The 18,827-nt window shown below is 45.2% G+C and overlaps 1 protein-coding gene and 1 long non-coding RNA gene across 2 annotated transcripts; one reads left to right on the top strand and one right to left on the bottom strand.

Moving 5' to 3' along the window:
• Positions 1–6,432: 6,432 nt before the first annotated feature.
• Positions 6,433–12,941, bottom strand: LOC135324133 (uncharacterized). Its single transcript, XR_010385481.1, has 2 exons — positions 12,435–12,941; positions 6,433–8,188 (listed from the first exon to the last, which is right to left on the bottom strand). It is a non-coding gene; the product is annotated as an uncharacterized LOC135324133 (long non-coding RNA).
• Positions 12,942–13,349: 408 nt separating this feature from the next.
• Positions 13,350–18,570, top strand: LOC135324131 (proteasome adapter and scaffold protein ECM29-like). The gene is made up of 8 exons (XM_064499701.1): positions 13,350–13,421; positions 13,597–13,682; positions 13,968–14,046; positions 15,209–15,258; positions 15,809–15,875; positions 15,985–16,107; positions 17,307–17,410; positions 18,170–18,570. The coding sequence occupies exons 3-8, from the start codon at positions 14,002–14,004 to the stop codon at positions 18,444–18,446; spliced, it is 666 nt and encodes a 221-aa protein (XP_064355771.1). The 5' UTR covers positions 13,350–13,421; positions 13,597–13,682; positions 13,968–14,001; the 3' UTR covers positions 18,447–18,570.
• Positions 18,571–18,827: the final 257 nt, after the last annotated feature.

Genomic DNA, 18,827 nt, shown 5'->3' with positions numbered 1-18,827 from the left:
GCTATGGCGTTCAGCAGAGTTTGTTTTCTTACAGCACAAACTCTGTTCAGCAGAGTTTGTTTTCTTACAGTCTCTCTCTCCAGTTCCTTTGAGATTTGATCTGTTAAGTAGAGAATCTTTCAGATAACTTTACCCTTCCTCTATGCCCATTCAAAATCAGGTATAGAAACACCTACTTTTTCCTCAGGTGGTGTTTCTCATTCAGCGTTTCTGGTGCTGTAACAATTTAGTTGTCTGACTTTGTGGGGAAGGGAGGAATGGTAAGAAACTTGGCAAACATGGTCTGACCTGTCCCACTGTGGCTCTTGTGTTGCAGAAACACCAGCAAACATGAGCGCATCATATACTAGCACTGGTCAGTGGGCAACTCCTTGGTGCTGAGAGCTGGTGCTACAACACTTGAATCCACGCCTTGTGGCACAGAGCTGCTCTTCATTTACATATAGCTTGGACTACTGAGCACAATTGTATATTTTAAAATCTTACTGGGCTTTATGGTACTTACGGTGCTTACTTTATCTTACTGGTACTTTATGGTGCTTACTTTATGGTACGTCAAAAACTTGCCTACCATGACACATTGTGTCACAAGAGCTCATTTTTTGTATGAGATGAATATTTTCAGTTTTGCTTTGCTGTAGCAGTTTCTTGCCTGACTTGGGGTCTTTTCACATTGGACAGAATGACAGTTTCAGAAAAGCAAGAGCTCCAAGTCTCTGGTAATTTCATTTTTCACTTTGGAGTATTCAGAGACAGAGCCTTATATGGTGAAATGACCATAAGTAGAACAACTCTAATAGTTGTCAATAACAACCATATTTCTCCACTGGGGGGTTACAGTACATAGAAGAACATATTCTAGGAACTCTAAGAACAGCTGGATTAACAACTGTGGCCAGGATTGTTTGGGAGGTTAGAGATGGTATAACAGTTTCTCTCTGAATCACAAAGCAATATGTTTTTACTAATGATTACAGAACAAATTCAGAGCTCCTCTCTAAAGCATGTGCCTATACACAAAGTCTACCTGCACAGGAGTTAATACTAATTCAACCAAAGGTCTGATTCCCACCCCAGCTCATCTGTAAACTTGACAGGATTAAAAAAAAAAAAAAAGATGTGGCCTTCCTAGAGTTTTTCCTCTAAAAGTGATTGCACTATGTAAAACACACTGTTCTTTGCCCATTGTGGGCCTTCCCTTGCTGCTCTGATGCTACTTTGTATACCAGGAGTGAGGTGTGCAAGTTTGACACTATCACACATTCTAATCTGGAAATTGTTGCTTAAATGGTTGCAAAAAGCTTTCTTAATGTTGCAAGTTTTCCACTGAATTTGTTGCAATCTGTACTTGGCTGTTAAAGTATGTAAGTGGACTGATTGAAAGAAAACCCTCCTGCTTAGCAAAAAATTAAAAATTAAATAAAGGTGCATGACCTGTTCTTAGAAGTAACTACTAATTCCACCCCCCTGAACATTTCACGTATTTATATTCTAAATTCAAAGCTAGCCTTTGTGTTTATGCTCTGATCTGACCTGACATCTGGTATTTTTACTTTATGTAGGAGCACCTCAGGCCACTGACTTAGTTGAAGCTGCACTTAGTCCAATATTTGAGCTACTCAGAAAGGTGGTTGTGTTGCAAAGATACAGTACCTCTAAATAGTAAGAATTGTATGAAGGTGTTTGTAAGCCAAGAGCTTGGTCTGGTGCAACCAGCAAGGTTTATGAGATGTAAATGAAAGGAAGATGAGGCCATGATATTGCAAATAATGTATGTAATAGCCACTATTCAAGGAATTTAATGTTTCCAGACTATTTTTCAAAGCTAAGGAATCACCACAATAATTTCAGATAGAGTTTACCTTTCTACACATTATTCTGCCAGAAAAAGATTTCTTCAGGCCTCCTTGTAGAATTAGAACTTGCAGCAGAAGTGTAGTATGACCACTAACTGTGGGGAACCTTCCATTTTCCACTCACTGTGACAAGCTCAAGGCATTTTTCTGTGTGCTTTGGGGAACTGGGATGCTCTGAGCCAAGCTAGCTTCTTGCCTTCTGAGCTCTGGCAGCACAAATAGATACTTTACTTCTGGCCAAGAGTAAAACTGACCCCAATTGAAGAAATAAAGTATTTGTGTGAACTCATGTAGGGCACAGACTAAGGTATTTCAGACAAAAAAAAATAGCAAAAGTTACAGCGTTTTCTTGCTCCTTAGGGAGTGTGGTGACCCAGAGTGCTGCAAACAAGGGCTGCAAACAGGGACTCGGCAGGTAGTGGGGCAGTTGGCAGTGCAGGGTGTCTGGGACGCTGCTTGGGCTGCTGTTTGTGGTTGGTGCTCTCAGTTTGTGCAGCAGTTCTGGGCTCTGCTTCCAGTTCTGCTGGGGGCTGCTTCTGGCATCTTCAGATCTGGGCTGCTGCTGGGAAAGGCGGACTCCTGACTAGGGAGGGTCAGGCTCCCAGAGAGCAGCAGACAGAGACGTAGTAGTTGTCACGACAATTAGTGCAGCGGGGTGCAGAGGGGCCCAGCATCTCTGCTCAAGACTGCATGGGGCTGTTTGGAGACCGTGCCACAATGGTCTCAACATGCTGCAGGGGATGCTCTCTGGCACCGGCTGGTACAAATGCCCTTGGCACATTGGAGGCCTTGACCCAGACAGAGCTCTATGGGGTGGATGCTGCTGCCCAGGTCTCAGGCTGCAGAGAGTGCTGGGGCCTCTCCCTGGAGCTGTGGGCAGCAGTGGCTTCTCCTGTAGGAGGTGTGCTCTGGTTGAGGCACTGAGTCACCAGGTGAAGAAGCTGCAGGAAGAGGTGAGCAGGCTTCGTACCATCAGGGAAGATGAAGAGGATATTGACGGGGTCTTTGTAGAAAATTGCGGAGACAAGAGCCCGAGCCACACAAAACAAAGAAGGAGGGACAGCCGGAGGTCATGGTCAAACAGGTAGTGGAGGGAGGCTGCTAAGAGAGGGCAAGCTGGAAGCTTGTGACTTCTGGGAACAGGAGGAAGGTTCCTGCTCTACCTGCAGAACTGCAACTTCAGAATAGGTATAGTGCCCTGGGCACTGGCGAGGACAAACAAGACCCTTCAGGGGATTCATCAGAGCCAGCTGAGCTTGAACCTAGTGGCCACATAAAGGGGAAAAGGCAAATGATAGTTATAGGAGACTCTCTCCTGCAGGGGACAGAGGCATCTATCTGCCAACTCGACCTGATGTCTTGGGAGGTTTGTTGCTTGCCAGGGACCAGGATCCGGGATGCTGCAGAGGGGCTGCCAAGGCTTGTCCAGCCCTTGGACTGTTGCCCCTTGCTGCTCTTCCATGCGGGGACCAACGGTACTGCCAGGGGTAACCTGGAGCATATTAAGAGTGACTACAGAGGTCTGGGGACGAGGGCAAAAGGCTTGGAGGCCCAAGTGGTGTTCTCGTCAATCCTGCCAGTGAGGGAGAAAGGCTCATGTAGGAGCAGATGCATCCTGTGGGTCGACACCTAGCTGCATGTCTGATGTCCCAGGCAGGGCTTTGGCTTCTATGACCATGGGACCCTCTTTGATGAGTGAGGGCTACTGAGCAGGGATGGGATACATGTGACAAAGTGGGGCAAGAGTGTCTTTGCAAACAGGCTTGCTAACCTAGTGAAGAGGGCTTTAAACTAGGTATGCTGGGGGAGGGTTACCATAACCTGAAGAGAAGCAAGAGCACGAGGGGTAGAGCAGATGTGTCTGGGGGGGACAGCATGACAGGGGAGGCTCTCACACTGCCCCTGTAAAAGCAGCACAACTTGGGGCCCATCTCAAATGCCTGTACACAAATGTGCGTAGCATAGGGAACAAGCAGGAGGAATTAGAAGTCCATGCACAGTTGCAGAGCTATGACCTCATTGGGATGACATGGTGGGATAGTGCTCATGATTGGAGTCCTGCAATGACTGGATGCAGGCTCTTCAGGAAAGAAAGGGTGGGCAGGCGAGGAGGGAGGGGTTGTGCTCTATGTAAAGGAATGGCTCGAATGCATGGGGCCTTGCCTTGGGGCAGGTGACAAATCAGTTGAGACCTTGTGGGTAAGGATCAGAGGACAGACCAGCACAGGTCATGTAGTAGGTGTCTGCTACAGACCTCCTGATCAAGAAGAGGTGGCAGATGAAGCCTCCTGTAGGCAGCTGGAGAAAGCCTCAAAGTCACAGGCCCCAGTACTCATGGGGGGCTTCAGCCACCTCGAGCTGCTGGCAGGGCTATATGGCTGGGCGCAAGCAATCCAGGAGATGTCTGGAACATATTGAAGACAATATGTCTTGATGCAGGTGATGGATGAACCAGCTACGGGAGATGCTCTGTTGGACCTGCTACTTGCAAACAAGGAACAACTGGTGGATGATGTGAAGGCCAAGGGCAGCCTTGGCTGCAGCGACCATGGGATGGTGGAGTTTAAGATCCTGAGAGGAGTGAGCAAGACAAAAAGTACAATTACACGCCTGGACGTCAGAAGAGCAGATTTTGGCCTGTTCAGGGACCTGCTTGGCAGGATCCAGTGGGAAACTTCCCTGGAGGGCAAAGGGGCCCAGGACAGCTGGTTAATTTTCAAGGACAGCCTCCTCAGAGCACAGCAACGGTCCATTCCAATGTGCAGAAAGTCAAGCAAGCGTGTCAGAAGGCCAGCATGGATGGACACGGAGCTCCTGACTGAGCTCAAACACAAAAAGGAAGCACACAGAAGGTGGAAGCAGGGACAGGCTACTCGGGAGGAAGACAAAGACCTTGCCTGTGCATGTAGGAATGGAGTCAGGAAAAGCCAAAGCTCGGCTGGAGTTGAAACTAGCAAAGGAGGTGAAGGGCAACAAGAAAGGTTTCTCTTAAGTACATCGGCAGCAAAAGGAAGGCTAAGGAGAGCGTGGGCCCATTGCTCAGTGGGGCAGGGGACCCAGTGACGAGGGGCATGGAAAAGGCTCAGGCGCTCAATGCCTTTTTTTGCTTTGGTTGCATCTTTGAAAGAGCATGGCAATCGATGGAGGTTCCTGATGACCGGAAAAAGGCAGACATCACAGCCATCTTCAAGAAAGGCAAGAAGGAGGATGTGGGTAACTACAGGCTGGTCAGCCTCACCTCGATCCCTGGGAAGGTGATGGAGCAAATTCTCTTAGAAGCCATTTCTAGACACATGAAGGACAAGAGGGTGATTATGAGCAGCCAGCATGGGTTTACCAAGGGCAAATCCTGCTTGACCAATCTCATTGCTTTCTATGGCGAGGTGACTGGTGCTGTGGATAAGGGGAGGACAATGGATGTTGCATACCTTGACTTCAGTGTAAGGCCTTTGATACAGTCTCCCATAGTCTCCTTGCCCTCCTGGGCAACCGGCTCTAGGTGACCCTGCTTGAGCGGGGGGGTGGGGGGTGGACTAGATGATCTCTAAAGGTTCCTTCCAACCTCATCCATTCTGTGATTCCTTATCACCAAATTGGTGAGACGTGGGCTGGATAAATGGATGATAAGGTGGGTGGAAAATTGGCTGGGACTTCGGGGCTCAAAGAGCTGTGAACAGTGGTGCAAAGTCTAGCTGGCGTCCAGTAACTAGTGGCATCCCTCAGGGATCAATGCTGGGGCCAATACTGTTTAACATCTTCATTAACGACCTAGATGACAGGACAGAGTGCACTCTCAGCAGGTTTGCAGATGTCAGCAAATTGGGGGGAGCGGTCAAAATGCTGGAGGGCAGGGCTGCTATTCAGAGGGACCTGGACAGGCTGGAGAAATGGGCTGACAGGAACCTCATGCAGTTCAACAAAGGGAAATGCCAAGTCTTGCATCTGGGATGGAATAACCCCATGCACCAGTACAGGCTGGGGGCCGACCGTCTAGGAAGCAGCTCTGCAGAAAAGGATCTGGGGGGGCCTGGCAGGCAACAAGTTCACTATGAGTCAGCAGTGGGCCCTTGCAGCAAAGAAGGCCAACTGCATCCTAGGTTGTATTAGTAAGAGTGTAGCCAGCAGGTCCAGGGAAATGATCTTTCTCCTCTGTTCAGCACTTTTTGAGACCACATCTGTAGTACTGTGTCCAGTTTTGGTCTCCCCAGTACAAGAAAGATATTGACGCATTGGAGCGAGTCCAGCGGAGGGCCACCAAGATGGTCAGAGGGCTGGAGCACATGATGTACAAGGAGAGGCTGAGAGAACTGGGCCTGTTCAGCTTGGAGAAGAGAAGGCTCAGGGGAGACCTTATTGCTGTCTACAAGTACCCGATCAGAGGATACAGAGAAGATGGAGCCAGACTCTTCTTGGAGGTGCACAGCAATAGGACAAGAGACAACAGACACAAGTTGAAAGATGGGATATTCCAATTAGATTTTAGGATTTTTTTTTTTTTTTTTTTAACCATGAGAGTGGTCAATGTTGGAAACTTGCACGGGAGGAGCCGACGGAGGGAAGACCCAGACGCTCAATATGAGTGATCAGCGTACTTCCTCTTTATTAGGCGTGATCTTCCTTTATATAGCACAGGACTAATCAGGCTCATACATATTGCAAAGGCTGAGCTCCTTATTGGTAACAGCAATTTGGTTTACCCCAACGCCTTCTGCATTACATCACCCGCAAGTTCCCAGGACTAATCATTGATAACACCTTGGAGCCAAGGACAATGTGTCCTTGGCTCTGGCTGTTTTTACTCTCGTACGGGACTTGGCTCACATCAACTGTGTGCGATATGCACTTAGTTCTGCTTCCTTTATTTGTTCAATCTTCACATGACCTCTGCCCTCAAGCCAGTCCTCCACAATTCCCCCATTTTTATTTTGTGCGAGAAAGACTTTTTTAGTTAATTGTTCAAGCTTTTGTGTTAAGCAGCCAAAAATCACTCTTACAGCAATTAAAATTAATACAATTATGAATAGAATACGTAGTCCTTCTTTGATCAAGCCCAAAATCCAGGTACTCACATTACCAAACATCTTTCTAAACAGATCATCAAACCAATTATACTGTACGGTGATTCTCTGGGTGTGGTCCTTTAGCCATTTCAATTGCTCATGGATTGACTGTCCATGATCAGAAAGATTAAAACAACACATTCCTTCAAAATCCTCACACCCGCGTCCCTGTGCTAAAAGCAGAAAGTCTATAGCGGCTCTATTTTGCAACACTGCATGTCTCAGGCTATCCATATCCTGTGACATTTCAGAGAGAATTTGTGTAGTATCATTTGATTGCTTAACAGCCCAACAAGCAAGTTTATTTAGATTAGACATGGCATGCGCAACTGCAACACTAGGGTCTAAAGCTGCGGCGAAAAACCTTTCCGCAGGCCCCCATAATTCTACATCATCAGCACAATCTGAACCTAGTTTTTTCAATTCACGTTTGCCTCGACGATTCTCACTTCTTCTATGTTTGATTGCTGCAGTCAGATTTGACCAACACTGATCATGTAAGTCAGGGGCAAAGAGTGTCATGCGTCCTATATAACAAGGTCCCCCATAAGCGTTTCCTGGCACACCTTGCCATGCTCTGTCACCACAAATTAGAAAAATACCAGGAGGCAGTGCCTTAGGGGCACTCATAGGCCACATTGAGTTGTGATCATTTACTCCATAGGCCCCAAGTGGCTCACTATTATTGGAGTTATTCCACCCACAATAATTACCATTGGCGTTAAACCCTAAAGTTCTAGACGTTATGTTCGTCCAATGAGTCTTATTTTGTTTACCTTTATTTAGTATAAAACAGGTTTGTGTCCAATTATCACTAGTGTTTCCTACTGCTACTGACCCTAACAAATCTAATTCTTGTGGATCCCATGGCAACGATATATTAAGATGTTGCAGTGCAGCAACCACTCTGTCTGAGAGGTTGCTCGAGAAGGACCCATTTAAGAGAGTGAGTGAAGTTGAGTATGGGCCTAACAGCTTGACCAATTCCTTTGGAGCTCCTATAGGCACCCCAAATAGACACGTCCGGAAGGGATCGCTTCCTGAGGCTAGAGACAAACAAAAGGTGCGCTGGTTAGTTTCGTTAGCCCATGTAACCCACATATTCTGTTGAGTATCAATCTGAGACAACATTGTAGACCCTTCAGCAATTATCATGATCAATAGGACAATTTTGCGCAGAGTTGTCTGTCCGATTCCGAGCATGGTCTTTGTCCACAGTCGCTCCTTCGTCTATCACAGGTTTCGTAAATCTGCTGGGAACCCAAACCGGTCCTGTGGGAGAAGATATACACACATAACCACGCCCTACATATATTACCTCTGCTGGACCTATCCATACTCCCGTTTTCATGTCCCGGTATTTTACTCTAAAGGTCTGGCTACCAGCCTTTTCTTCTTCTATATGATGTTTGATTGCTGGTGGTTCTTTGTCGTCCCCGAATACACACAAATAGTTTAGTACGAATAGGGTCTTATCAATTTTTTCCTTGATGTCTAGGATGTCCTTAAACTTTTCTATGTATTGTTTGACAGTGCTGTTTGCTCGTTCAACAACCGCCTGACCATTCTAGGTCGTTGGGTTTCAATGGCAGCCAAATGGTATTCGGTGGTGCTCCCTCAATTTGCAATATTCGGTTTCTTCCTTTCCTAATGAGTTCGGCCAGCGTTGAAATTTTTTCTTGAATAGTTCGTTTTGGTTGTAACGGTGGTGCTATCCATTCTAGTACAATGGGTTCCGCCAACCCTCTTTTTTTCCCCCGTTTTTATTTTGTGTTGTGTAATGGCTCCCATTAGGTATTGTGGGCCACATAAAATAGTAAGATCAAGTGGCTGATTTTCCAGGCGTCGGTGCGTAGCACGCGTAGTAATTAGCGATGCAATTTCCTGGAGTACCCGTTGCTGTTCCTCTGTGAGCGTGACGGCAGCCGCTGGGTCTGTTCCCTTCAGCAAGGGGCGTAGCAGATTTAAAAGTTCATTAGGAATGCCGACAACCGGACGGATCCATTGGAGGTCTCCTAATAGTTTTTGAGCATCATTGAGTGTTCTTATGTCAGTCCTGATTGTCAATTTCTGTGGTCTGATGGTGGCATTCGAAATATGCCAACCTAGATACTGCCAGGGGCTGGATTCCTGTACCTTTTCCGGGGCCACCACAAGTTCCTTTTTCTTTAATTGTGTGATTAGATCAAATTTTTGTTCAGGAGAAAAAGGGGTTTTTTGTGCCAACAATATGTCGTCCATGTAGTGATATATCATGGTCTCTGGCCACTGTTGACGTAACGGTTGAAGTGCCGCATCGACATAGAGTTGACAGAGGGTTGGTGAGTTTCGCATACCCTGCGGTAGTACTGTCCATTCAAATCTTTGGTCTGGCCCCTCTCTATTGATAGCAGGGAGTGTAAATGCAAATCGCTGTTTATCATCTTCATGGAGGGCTATAGTAAAGAAACAGTCCTTTAAATCTACGATTAGCAGGTGCCAGCCTTCTGGGATCATTGCTGGGCTGGGTAACCCCGGTTGTAAAGCGCCCATGTCATGCATCTGTCTGTTTACAGCACGTAGATCGTGTAAAAGTCTGTATTTGCCGGATTTTTTCTTGATCACAAATATTGGGGTATTCCAAGGGCTGGTAGATAGTCTTAGATGACCTTGTTTGTACTGTTGCTTTACTAGTTCATGTGCTTGAATGAGACTTTCCCGTTTAAGCGGCCATTGCTCTGCCCACACAGGCTGATCAGTCCTCCAGCTGAGTGGGATTGGGAAAGTCCAGGCAATGGCCGGTGCTATAAAGGGTGTTCCGAGGTAAGCACCATACCCATCTGGGCAAGGATATCGCGCCCTATTAAGGCTTGCACTCCTTCAGGTAGGGGTAAAATGGAAACGGAGCAATTAACCACCTTGTTCCCTATAGTCCATTGTAGCGTCGATGATTTTCGGGCGAGGGTGACCCCGCCTACTCCAGCTACCGTAGAGCTGGTCTCTCGGGTTGGCCAATGCTGGGGCCAGATCTTAGTGCTAATTATTGATACATCCGCTCCAGTGTCCAATAAGGCATTAGTGCATATAGATTCTTCTTTATACTTTACAGTCACGGTTTGTCGGGGCCTTTGATGCATTCCGACAGTCAGTAATACTACACTTCCAGTGGAACCAAAAGCACCATAGCCTCGTGGTTGCTCTTTCGCTGGTGCCACCCCTTCAGTCAGGTGGGGAAGCGGAATAAGTTGAGCTATTCTCGATCCTTGTGGTATGTGCATAGGTGGAAACATTGCTGAAACCACAATTTGTACTTCCCCGAAATAGTCCTTGTCGATCAATCCTGTCAAAACTTGTAATCCTTTCATTGTAGCGGACGATCTTCCAATCAGTAAGGCACCTATCGGCTCATGATTAATAGTTACTGGTCCGTAGACATTCGTCCGGATTCTTGTTGGCTTTGTATCCAATAAGGTGGCGTCTACTGCTGTTGCCAAGTCCAGTCCGAGACTCCCTCTGGTGGCTGGTCGAAGACAAAGGGGTTCATGGTGTTCGGAGTGGAGCTGGGCGCCGGCTGAGGTGGTTGTGTTAACTGCGGGGGTTGCTGAGTTGTTGTGGTGAAGGCCGCCTTTTGTGTCGTCGCGGGGCGGCTCGTCCCGCTCCTCCGGGCGTTTCCCGAGCCAGCCTTCCAGCAAGCCGCTCCATCATGTTTGTTGCTTTTGCAGTTGGGACACCATACTCTACTAGCTTGGCATTCTCTGCGAAGATGACCAACAATGCCACATCGGTAGCAGTGTGCTGATCGTCGATCGGGGGGGTATTTCCGCCGGGATTTTGCAAAGGAGCAAGGGCAGCGAATACCTGTCTTTGATTCTGTTGCATATTATCCCGCAACGCCTGTGCTTGCTCTCTCATGCTCTCTCCTAATTGTTTCACCGCCTCTACTAGCATAGCTTGCGGTCCTACAGGTACCTGCGCCATTCTTTCTAGCCCCTCCTCAATAGTCCATGTTCCCGGGAGCGTGGCTAAAATACTACGCGTTGAAGGGTTACTATTCTGTATTGCACATTGTTTCAAGATAGTCCCTTTCAGATAATCTGGTACCCCTGCTGCTTGTATAGCATTGGCTACTCTGTCAATAAACAAGCCGAAAGGCTCTTCCCGGCCCTGCTTTATTCCCATATAAGATGGGATACCCCCTGGCTCCTTTAATTGATCAAGCGCCCGCCTTGCTAGTTTCATTGATTCTTTAGCTTTATCTGGTCCCAGCAGGGCCTGCGCTTCTAAGCGGAAATACGCGCCCATCCCCATCAACTCATCTAACGTTACTCCATACAACGGGTCCCCTGGAGCCCTTATAACAGCTACCGCTTCCTGGCATACTGCGTGCCAATGCGCGTTAAACAGCAGCTGCTGATGCTGTGTTAGTATTAACTTCATTATGCTGCGTATGTCCCCCGGCAACAATATATTTGTCCCCCAAATATAATCCAACATCTGTCGGGTTGGTTCCCCTTTTGTTCCCGAATTTTTTTTTTCTTTTTTTTTTTTTTTTTTTTTTTTCCAAACTGCTTTTATTAGTGGTTTCTGACCATTAATATCATAGAGAAAAACTTATTTCACATTGATAGCCTGAGATGGGTGTCCTCAGAAAACTGTGGCCAAAGGAAGAGGAGAAGGAGGAGAGGAGAAAAAGGGGGGGGGGGAGAGAGAGAGGGGGGGAGAGAGAGAGGGGGGAGAGAGAGAGGGGGGGAGGGAGAGAGGGGGGAGAGAGAGAGGGAGGGGGGGAGGGAGAGAGGGGGGGGAGAGAGAGGGGGGGGGAGGGAGAGGGGGGGGGAGGGAGGGGGGGGGAGGGAGAGAGGGGGGAGGCGCTGAGGGAGGAGGGGGGATCTGCCGCATGGTCAATGTTGCTCCTTTTGGCAGGCCTGTGTTCCCAGACCCTCCCTGGGCAATAGTAAAGGTTCGGATCGAGGAGGGCGATGGGTATGGGGACACCTCTGCATGCGGGGGTTCCTTGAACCCATCGGGGCTTCCCAAACGCTCCGCGGCGGCGGCAGCTACTTTCTTTCTTTTTTTTTTTTTTTCTTTTTGTTTTTTTTTCTTTTTGTTTTTTTTTTACTTTTTTTTCCTTTTTTTCTTTTTTTTCTTATTTTTTCTTTTTTTTCTTTTTTTTCTTTTTTTTTCTTTTTTTTTCTTTTTTTTTCTTTTCTTTTTCTTTTTTTTTCTTTTCTTTTCTTTTTTTTTCTTTTTTTTTTTTTTTTTTTTTGAGGTGCGAGAGCATTAGTAACTGCCCTCCACGGCTTCATCAGCTTTTTTGCTGTCTTGTTGTCACTTATTACTTCATCAAACAACTTGTCCCCAAATTTTTTCCATTCAGTTTGTTCAAACATGGTATCTGGGTTAACAAAACACCCCTTAGCCACTCCGTAAGCTAATAGCCCTGGGAGTTCCTTATGACATTCTATTCCTTGAGTACCTCGCTTTTCTAAAAAGCATCTTAATAAATAATAAGCCGCTTGTCGCTCCGTGGTTACTCACTTACCGTTGCAACCTTTGCAAGACCTGCGGCGAGACTTTCTGGCAGGACCCCGTCTCGTCCTGGGCACGGACCCCCTTTGTTTGTGTCCTCTCCACCTCCTCTGTAACTCTGGCACGTAGACCCCCTTTTGTGTCTCGTCGCCTTTAGCACAGCAGGACCAGCTGTCTCTAGCACTCTGTCGACTCCTGAGTTTTTAATCACCGAGTCCCTGACCGGCAGGGTCCCTGTTCGGGCGCCATTTGTTGGAAACTTGCACGGGAGGAGCCGACGGAGGGAAGACCCAGACGCTCAATATGAGTGATCAGCGTACTTCCTCTTTATTAGGCGTGATCTTCCTTTATATAGCACAGGACTAATCAGGCTCATACATATTGCAAAGGCTGAGCTCCTTATTGGTAATAGCAATTTTGTTTACCCCAACGCCTTCTGCATTACATCACCCGCAAGTTCCCAGGACTAATCATTGATAACACCTTGGAGCCAAGGACAATGTGTCTTTGGCTCTAGCTGTTTTTACTCTCGTACGGGACTTGGCTCACATCAACTGTGTGTGATATGCACTTAGTTCTGCTTCCTTTATTTGTTCAATCTTCACATGACCTCTGCCCTCAAGCCAGTCCTCCACAGGTCAAATACTGGAACAGGTTGTCCAGAGAGGTTGTGGAATCTCCATCCTTGGAGGTGTTCAAGACTTGACTGGACATGGCCCTGAGCAACCTGATCTGATTCGGCCTGCTTTGAGCAGGGGGTAGGACTAGATGACCTCTGGAGGTCCCTTCCAACCTAAATTATTCTATGATTCTGTGATTCTAAGTTAGAAGTACTGATATCCAAAGAAATACTCTGTTACTTCAATTCTGTTTTTGACAGGGAACTGTTCTGAAACCAGAACTGAAACGAGAACCTGTCAGCACCCGTGTTAAATTAAAGATTGTTCCTCATCTTCTGCGGTCCAGACAAGCTGCAGAAACATTCCCAGCTAACATTCAGGTAAAGGCTATGTTTCAAAGCTGTCAACTTGGCAATGCAGTTTCTCCAATGCTTAGGGAGGGAATTGAAACTTAGCTACTAATAGCAGTGCTTGGAGAGGAAAGGGGAATAGAAAACCTTTCAAAATGAAGCCAGTCACTGTCTAATGTGCTCTTTCTTCCTTTCTTCTGGCCAGGTGGTTTATGATGGGCTCTTTGGTGCAAATACAAATGCAAAACTCAGAATTCTGTCCCTGCAGTTCGTGCATCATATTTGTGTCATGTAAGTAATTGAGAATGGATGCCGTTCTTTCAACCCATTTGCTTAGAGACAGTTCTGCTTACTAAATATAGAACTGAGCTAAGCGAAAGAATATTAAAATCTTTGGCAATTGTTCTTTTTTTTCCCCCCTTAATCTTTTAAAATAGTTCCAGGGGAAAGTAAGTGTTTTGGGTTATTGTATGTGTGCTTGCAAAAGCTGAGAAAAAATGATATTGGCAGCAGAGATTTTTTTAAGAGGTACAAAGAATGCGTCAATATTTTCTTTGGTGGTCTTTTTAATTTCAGTTGTCCAGAAAGTAAAATAAAGCCCTTAGGCCCGATGCTTTTAAATGGACTTACAAAGCTGATCGATGAATACAAAGAGGTGAGTTGAAAGGATCTTTATTGTGAAGTCATATTTATTTCTATAAATAAAAAACAAAGACCAAGATCTTTATGATGTGAACTGACAAATCTATTTGTAGTTGTTTTAAATGACTGTCAAAGGGCAGCACTTTAATGAGGAGGCTTGTAGGAGAGGAAGAGGTAAATATTTTAAAAAGCCACTATAGCAAAACCATGTTTTATTTATTCAAATGGCTGTGCATAGGTGCTTGGACACTGTTTGCAATGTCTCAGTACATCATAGCGCTGTTAATCTAAGGAGTGGAGCCAGGGTAGCATTCAGCTGCTGTTACTGATTACTTTGGAAATACATAAGGGCCTCAGTTCTGGGTGCGTACCCCATTTTGCTAAGCAGCTGTTTAGGCCTACTTGTAGCATCTTTCTCCTTTTTATCCAGTGTGGCTATTGGCACATGGAAGGGTATTGCCAGACACCGAAAATATGAGTCCAGCCAAAAAGAGGATATAGGTCTTCACAAGGCTATTAAGAAAGCAAATTTATGTTACTTTTATTCCCTAAGATATTTTACCAAGGCCTGACTTTTGCAAACCTCCTCTTACTTATGCAGCTTTGATCCCCTTCTTGGTTCATTGGTATCTGGATGTGACCTACTGGCCTGAGCTGGTGTTTGGAGGTGTGGGCCTTCCTTGCCAATGTGAAGGGCATGGAGAAGGAGTGTTTGAGGGGACTAAACGCTTATTTAAATATGCTCTATCGGTCATTTCCAGGATCCACTGCACAGACAGCTTCCTTTGAGTGAAACTGCTGTTTGGAGTCAGTGAAAGGTTTCTGCCACTTGCCTACCACTTCATATATCTGCCAAATCTCTTTAGCTGTTCCCCCTTGAAAAATACAATTAACAAAGACCAGAAGGCAGATTTATTTATTTATTTATTTTGTTACCGTCTGTAATGTTCAGGGTTTTTTTCTGGGAAAAAACCCACAGTCCATCCATTTTTCACTCATGTGGTGTTTTTACTCCAGGATATAATTATTTTATTTTACATGTCCATAAAATCTTCTTTAAGAGCTTTGGCGACAGGATTTAAAGTAAAGGTGTAATTATAAGGGATAGATGTACATGTATGTGTTTTCTTATAGCTCTTTTTGCTGACCCAATGTTTATTGTTTTATCATTCAAGGATCCCAAACTGTTGTCAATGGCGTATTCAGCAGTTGGAAAACTCTCCGGGTAACTGAACTGCATTTTAAGTAATGAGATGTTGAGTAGTTTTTCCAGAGCAATCTGTTAATTTGTCAGCAGCAAGCTTTGTGCCACATGGCAATTTTGCAACTGAGCATACCATGCAGAGAACAGCACTCCTCTTGTGATATCTCCAGAGGTGTAAAATGAAGTATGTAGTTAGCTGATTGTTATACTAGGATTGGTTAATGGCAGCTCCTGAATGTATGCACAGAATTTAAAAAATGGCTCTGCTTTCTGGATTGTCAGAAACATAAGTTTAAGAAATGTACAGCAAAGACTAGAGGGCCTGAAGCTAGACAAGTTCAGACACCGACCTCTATGATGTTGATCTAATTGACTGTCCATAGAATATCTTGATTTCTGAGCTAAGCTGACAGGCACTTAGTCCCATGGTGGAAGTGGACAAGGTAGAGCAAGCTTTCTGTGTTGGCTCTATCTGACAGGTAAGGTGGGGGATTGAGGGGAAGACCAGTGAAATGGGGAGCATCTAAATTTAAAAAATAAAACCTGCATAAAAGCAAATATCTTGTTTCAGCCGAATGCCTCAGCTCTTTGCCAAGGATATAGCTCTGGTACAGCAGTTTTTTGAAGCCTTATGTAAGGTAGGTGCTAATGGGGCTTTGGGAGAAGGTTAATAACTCATGCCAGTTTTGCTTACTTTACAACACACAGTGACATGAACTAACAGAAAATTCTTGTTTTGTATTGCAGGAAGAGGCTGATACCAGGCTCGCTATTCAGGAGGCCTTGTCTATGATGGTTGGAGCATATAGCAGCTTGGAAGGAGCCCAGCATACTCTGATGGAAGCTCTTGTGGCTTCATACCTAATAAAGGTATTTTTAATGGAGTCAAAATTAAGGTTTATTGCTCAGTGTTTTCTGATACTTACTGTTCTGTGCTGTTAGAACTGTTCTCTCTTACTGAGTGTATTACTGGATCTGTGTGTGGAGGTTTCTGTGGGCTGAGATTAAATAATTTTAATGAGGTGCAGAGGCTGGAATAAAGATGTCAGTGCGGTTTTCCATGTTTAGGCTGGTTTCCTAAAGAAACAAAGCTTCTGCAATTGTGCTGCATATATAGCTTCCCCCTAAAAAAAAAACTTGACAGAGGAGCAGAGGCTTCAAGTATATCTTGCTAAAAAGCTTTGTGAAAGTAGGAGGTTGGAGGAAAGGATTGTTCCTTCTGCAAAAGAAAACCTGCAGTATGATTTCAATTTTTTTAGGTAACTGAGGAACTCCCCCCCCCTTCCCCAAGCTCAGCTTTGAGACACAAATCCCCAGGAAACCAAGCTTCATTGGCTCTGTTGCTCAGCTTTGAGACACAAATCCCCAGGAAACCAAGCTTCATTGGCTCTGTTACTTTATGGAGCAACTTGTTCTTGTATCAAAATTTCCCAGATGTCTGGGCTTAGGTTTTCAGAATAACTCACTGTTGCATACTGCATGTTCGCATGGGGAGTTGGTGTGATTGCATAGGTATCTGTGTTCCTGGTGGTTACACAAATAACTATGTAAGCTGTATCTTCATAGTGATGACTGATTTGCTCATGTGCTCTTGAGATCTAGGTGTCAAGGCAGCACCATTTTGAGATTGTCTAGACCCAGTAGGGAGGATGGCCTCACTAAGCTAATGATTCTTTTCCACCTTTGATTGTGCTGCTCCTATTCACAGTTCTGTTTTCTGTGGACTGATCTTGTCTCATTCTTTGTTTCAAGACTGCTTGCATGGGGCAGCTGAAATGTGTAAGGATTAGAGAGATCCTGGCTTATACACAACATGGAGTACTAAATGTGCAACTACAGTCACACTTCTGGGAATCACATGCAAGAAACTAGTGGCTTTTCTTTTCCCTATTTCCTGCTATTTGAAGAATTAGCAAGAAGGGTGTCTGAAAAATGTCCAAAGAGTTTGGGGCATGATGCTATTATCAAAGGGGAATACAGCTGGATTGGTCAGTTACAACAGTGCAGGTCATTACAGTGTTTGTTTAAAATCCTAATTCAGTGATATGTTTGTCTCTATTTTCTTTCAGTCTGAAGTCCAAGTACGTCAGGTGGCCGTGAAGTATGCCAGCACAGTATTCCCTCCAGATCACATCCCTTCCAGATACTTACTACTGTTAGCTGCAGGAGATCCGTAAGTTTAACATGTGTTAACTTTTCATTTTCACCCAAATATATATACGTGTGTGTGTGTGTGTGTGTGTGTGTGTGTGTGTATGAGACAATTGTGTGCAGTAGCTTGGAAATTGGGCTTTACATAGTGACGCTCTTGACAGTCCTGCAGAGAACCGTTACTCAGCCTTGCGCTGTGCCTTGGCCTGCATTCTCTTTCATGGCTTTTTCAATTTCAGATGAACCGCTGTCAGTAAAGCAGCGCATGTTAATAATCTTTTGGAACTGCAAGATAAAAATGCATTAATTTAAGTCACCTTCACAGTGACAAAAATGCCTTTTTTCCTGGCAGCTTAAGGTAGCCTGTTTTTAGCTTGTATTTGCCAAGAGTTAGCAATGTGCATGTGTGAAGAGTTGCTGCACTCAGCTGAGAGATAGGTGACTAAGTCACAAAATCATTTAACTTGCAATTGTCTGTCCCTGCCATTCAAGTGTTCATTTCAACTCATCTTAATTGCTCAAGTTTTGATCTCTTTTACTATTGTATAACTAAGGAGGAAAAAAAACCCTCTCAAATACTCAGCAGCAGTTCTTACCACCCCCACTCCACCTCCAAGATCAACAGCTGTTTGTTTTTCCTCTATCTGGGGGGGGGGATTTGCTTTAAAAAGTCACTTCCTTTTAAAATCCCTTTTCTCTCTTTCTCCAGTTCCCCCTAAGATTTGGTTCTTATTGGTCATCTGTGCAAATAACTTCTATTTCTCCTCTTTTCTTCTGAAAGGCGGGAGGAGGTACATAGAGAAGCCCAGCGGGTGCTGAGAATGTTTCCTGGTAAAAGTGAAAAGGAGAGTGCTAGGAATCAGATGCCTTCCTTCCCTGAAATGGTCCATTACATTCAAGACAAGGTACAGCGCTTCCACCTCGGAGAATACTGTAACAAGATTAACACTCTCACAGCCCGTACTAGCAGGGGCTGTGGGAGTGAAGCAGCACCCACAGTGGAGGAAGAAAGAGTTGATAATACAGTAGGATTATCATGCCCCATCCCATCATTCTAGTTCTACATAGATTTAGGCAAAGCTCCTTCAATGCTGTCAACTCATTCATATTTAACACATCCTGGAGATCTTTTAAGTCTTAGATATTAAGTAATTACATTCTTAAACATAATAAACTAGTACACATTGGTTCTGTTAAGTTTCATGTGATTTAAGGCCCATGCTTTCCAATTAAAGGCTCTCTAATGTTGCCAGTTCCCCTTCCACATGTTGACGTCATTCAGCATGATGCAGGACAACCAGTCAGCCGTATACAAGAAGGCAGAGGTATTTTTGGCATGTGTTCTACAGGTAATATTTTGCATATGGAACTTGTAGTCTGATTTATTAATTCATTTACCTGCTGTAACTCATTGCACAGTACTTCACACCTAGAGTTAA

This window comes from Dromaius novaehollandiae, chromosome W (genome assembly GCF_036370855.1).
Source record: "Dromaius novaehollandiae isolate bDroNov1 chromosome W, bDroNov1.hap1, whole genome shotgun sequence".
NCBI lineage: Eukaryota > Metazoa > Chordata > Aves > Casuariiformes > Dromaiidae > Dromaius > Dromaius novaehollandiae.
The sequence above is the reverse complement of the archived record's forward strand: the minus strand, read 5'-3'. Positions and strand labels throughout refer to the sequence as shown.

Coding starts and splice junctions, on each gene's coding strand:
- LOC135324131 (XM_064499701.1), top strand. CDS start 14,002: ATGCTTTTAAATGGACTTACAAAGCTGATCGATGAATACAAAGAG. Junction 15,259..15,808: donor GCAGTTGGAAAACTCTCCGG/GTAACTGAACTG, acceptor ATCTTGTTTCAG/CCGAATGCCTCAGCTCTTTG. Junction 15,876..15,984: donor TTTTTGAAGCCTTATGTAAG/GTAGGTGCTAAT, acceptor TTTGTATTGCAG/GAAGAGGCTGATACCAGGCT.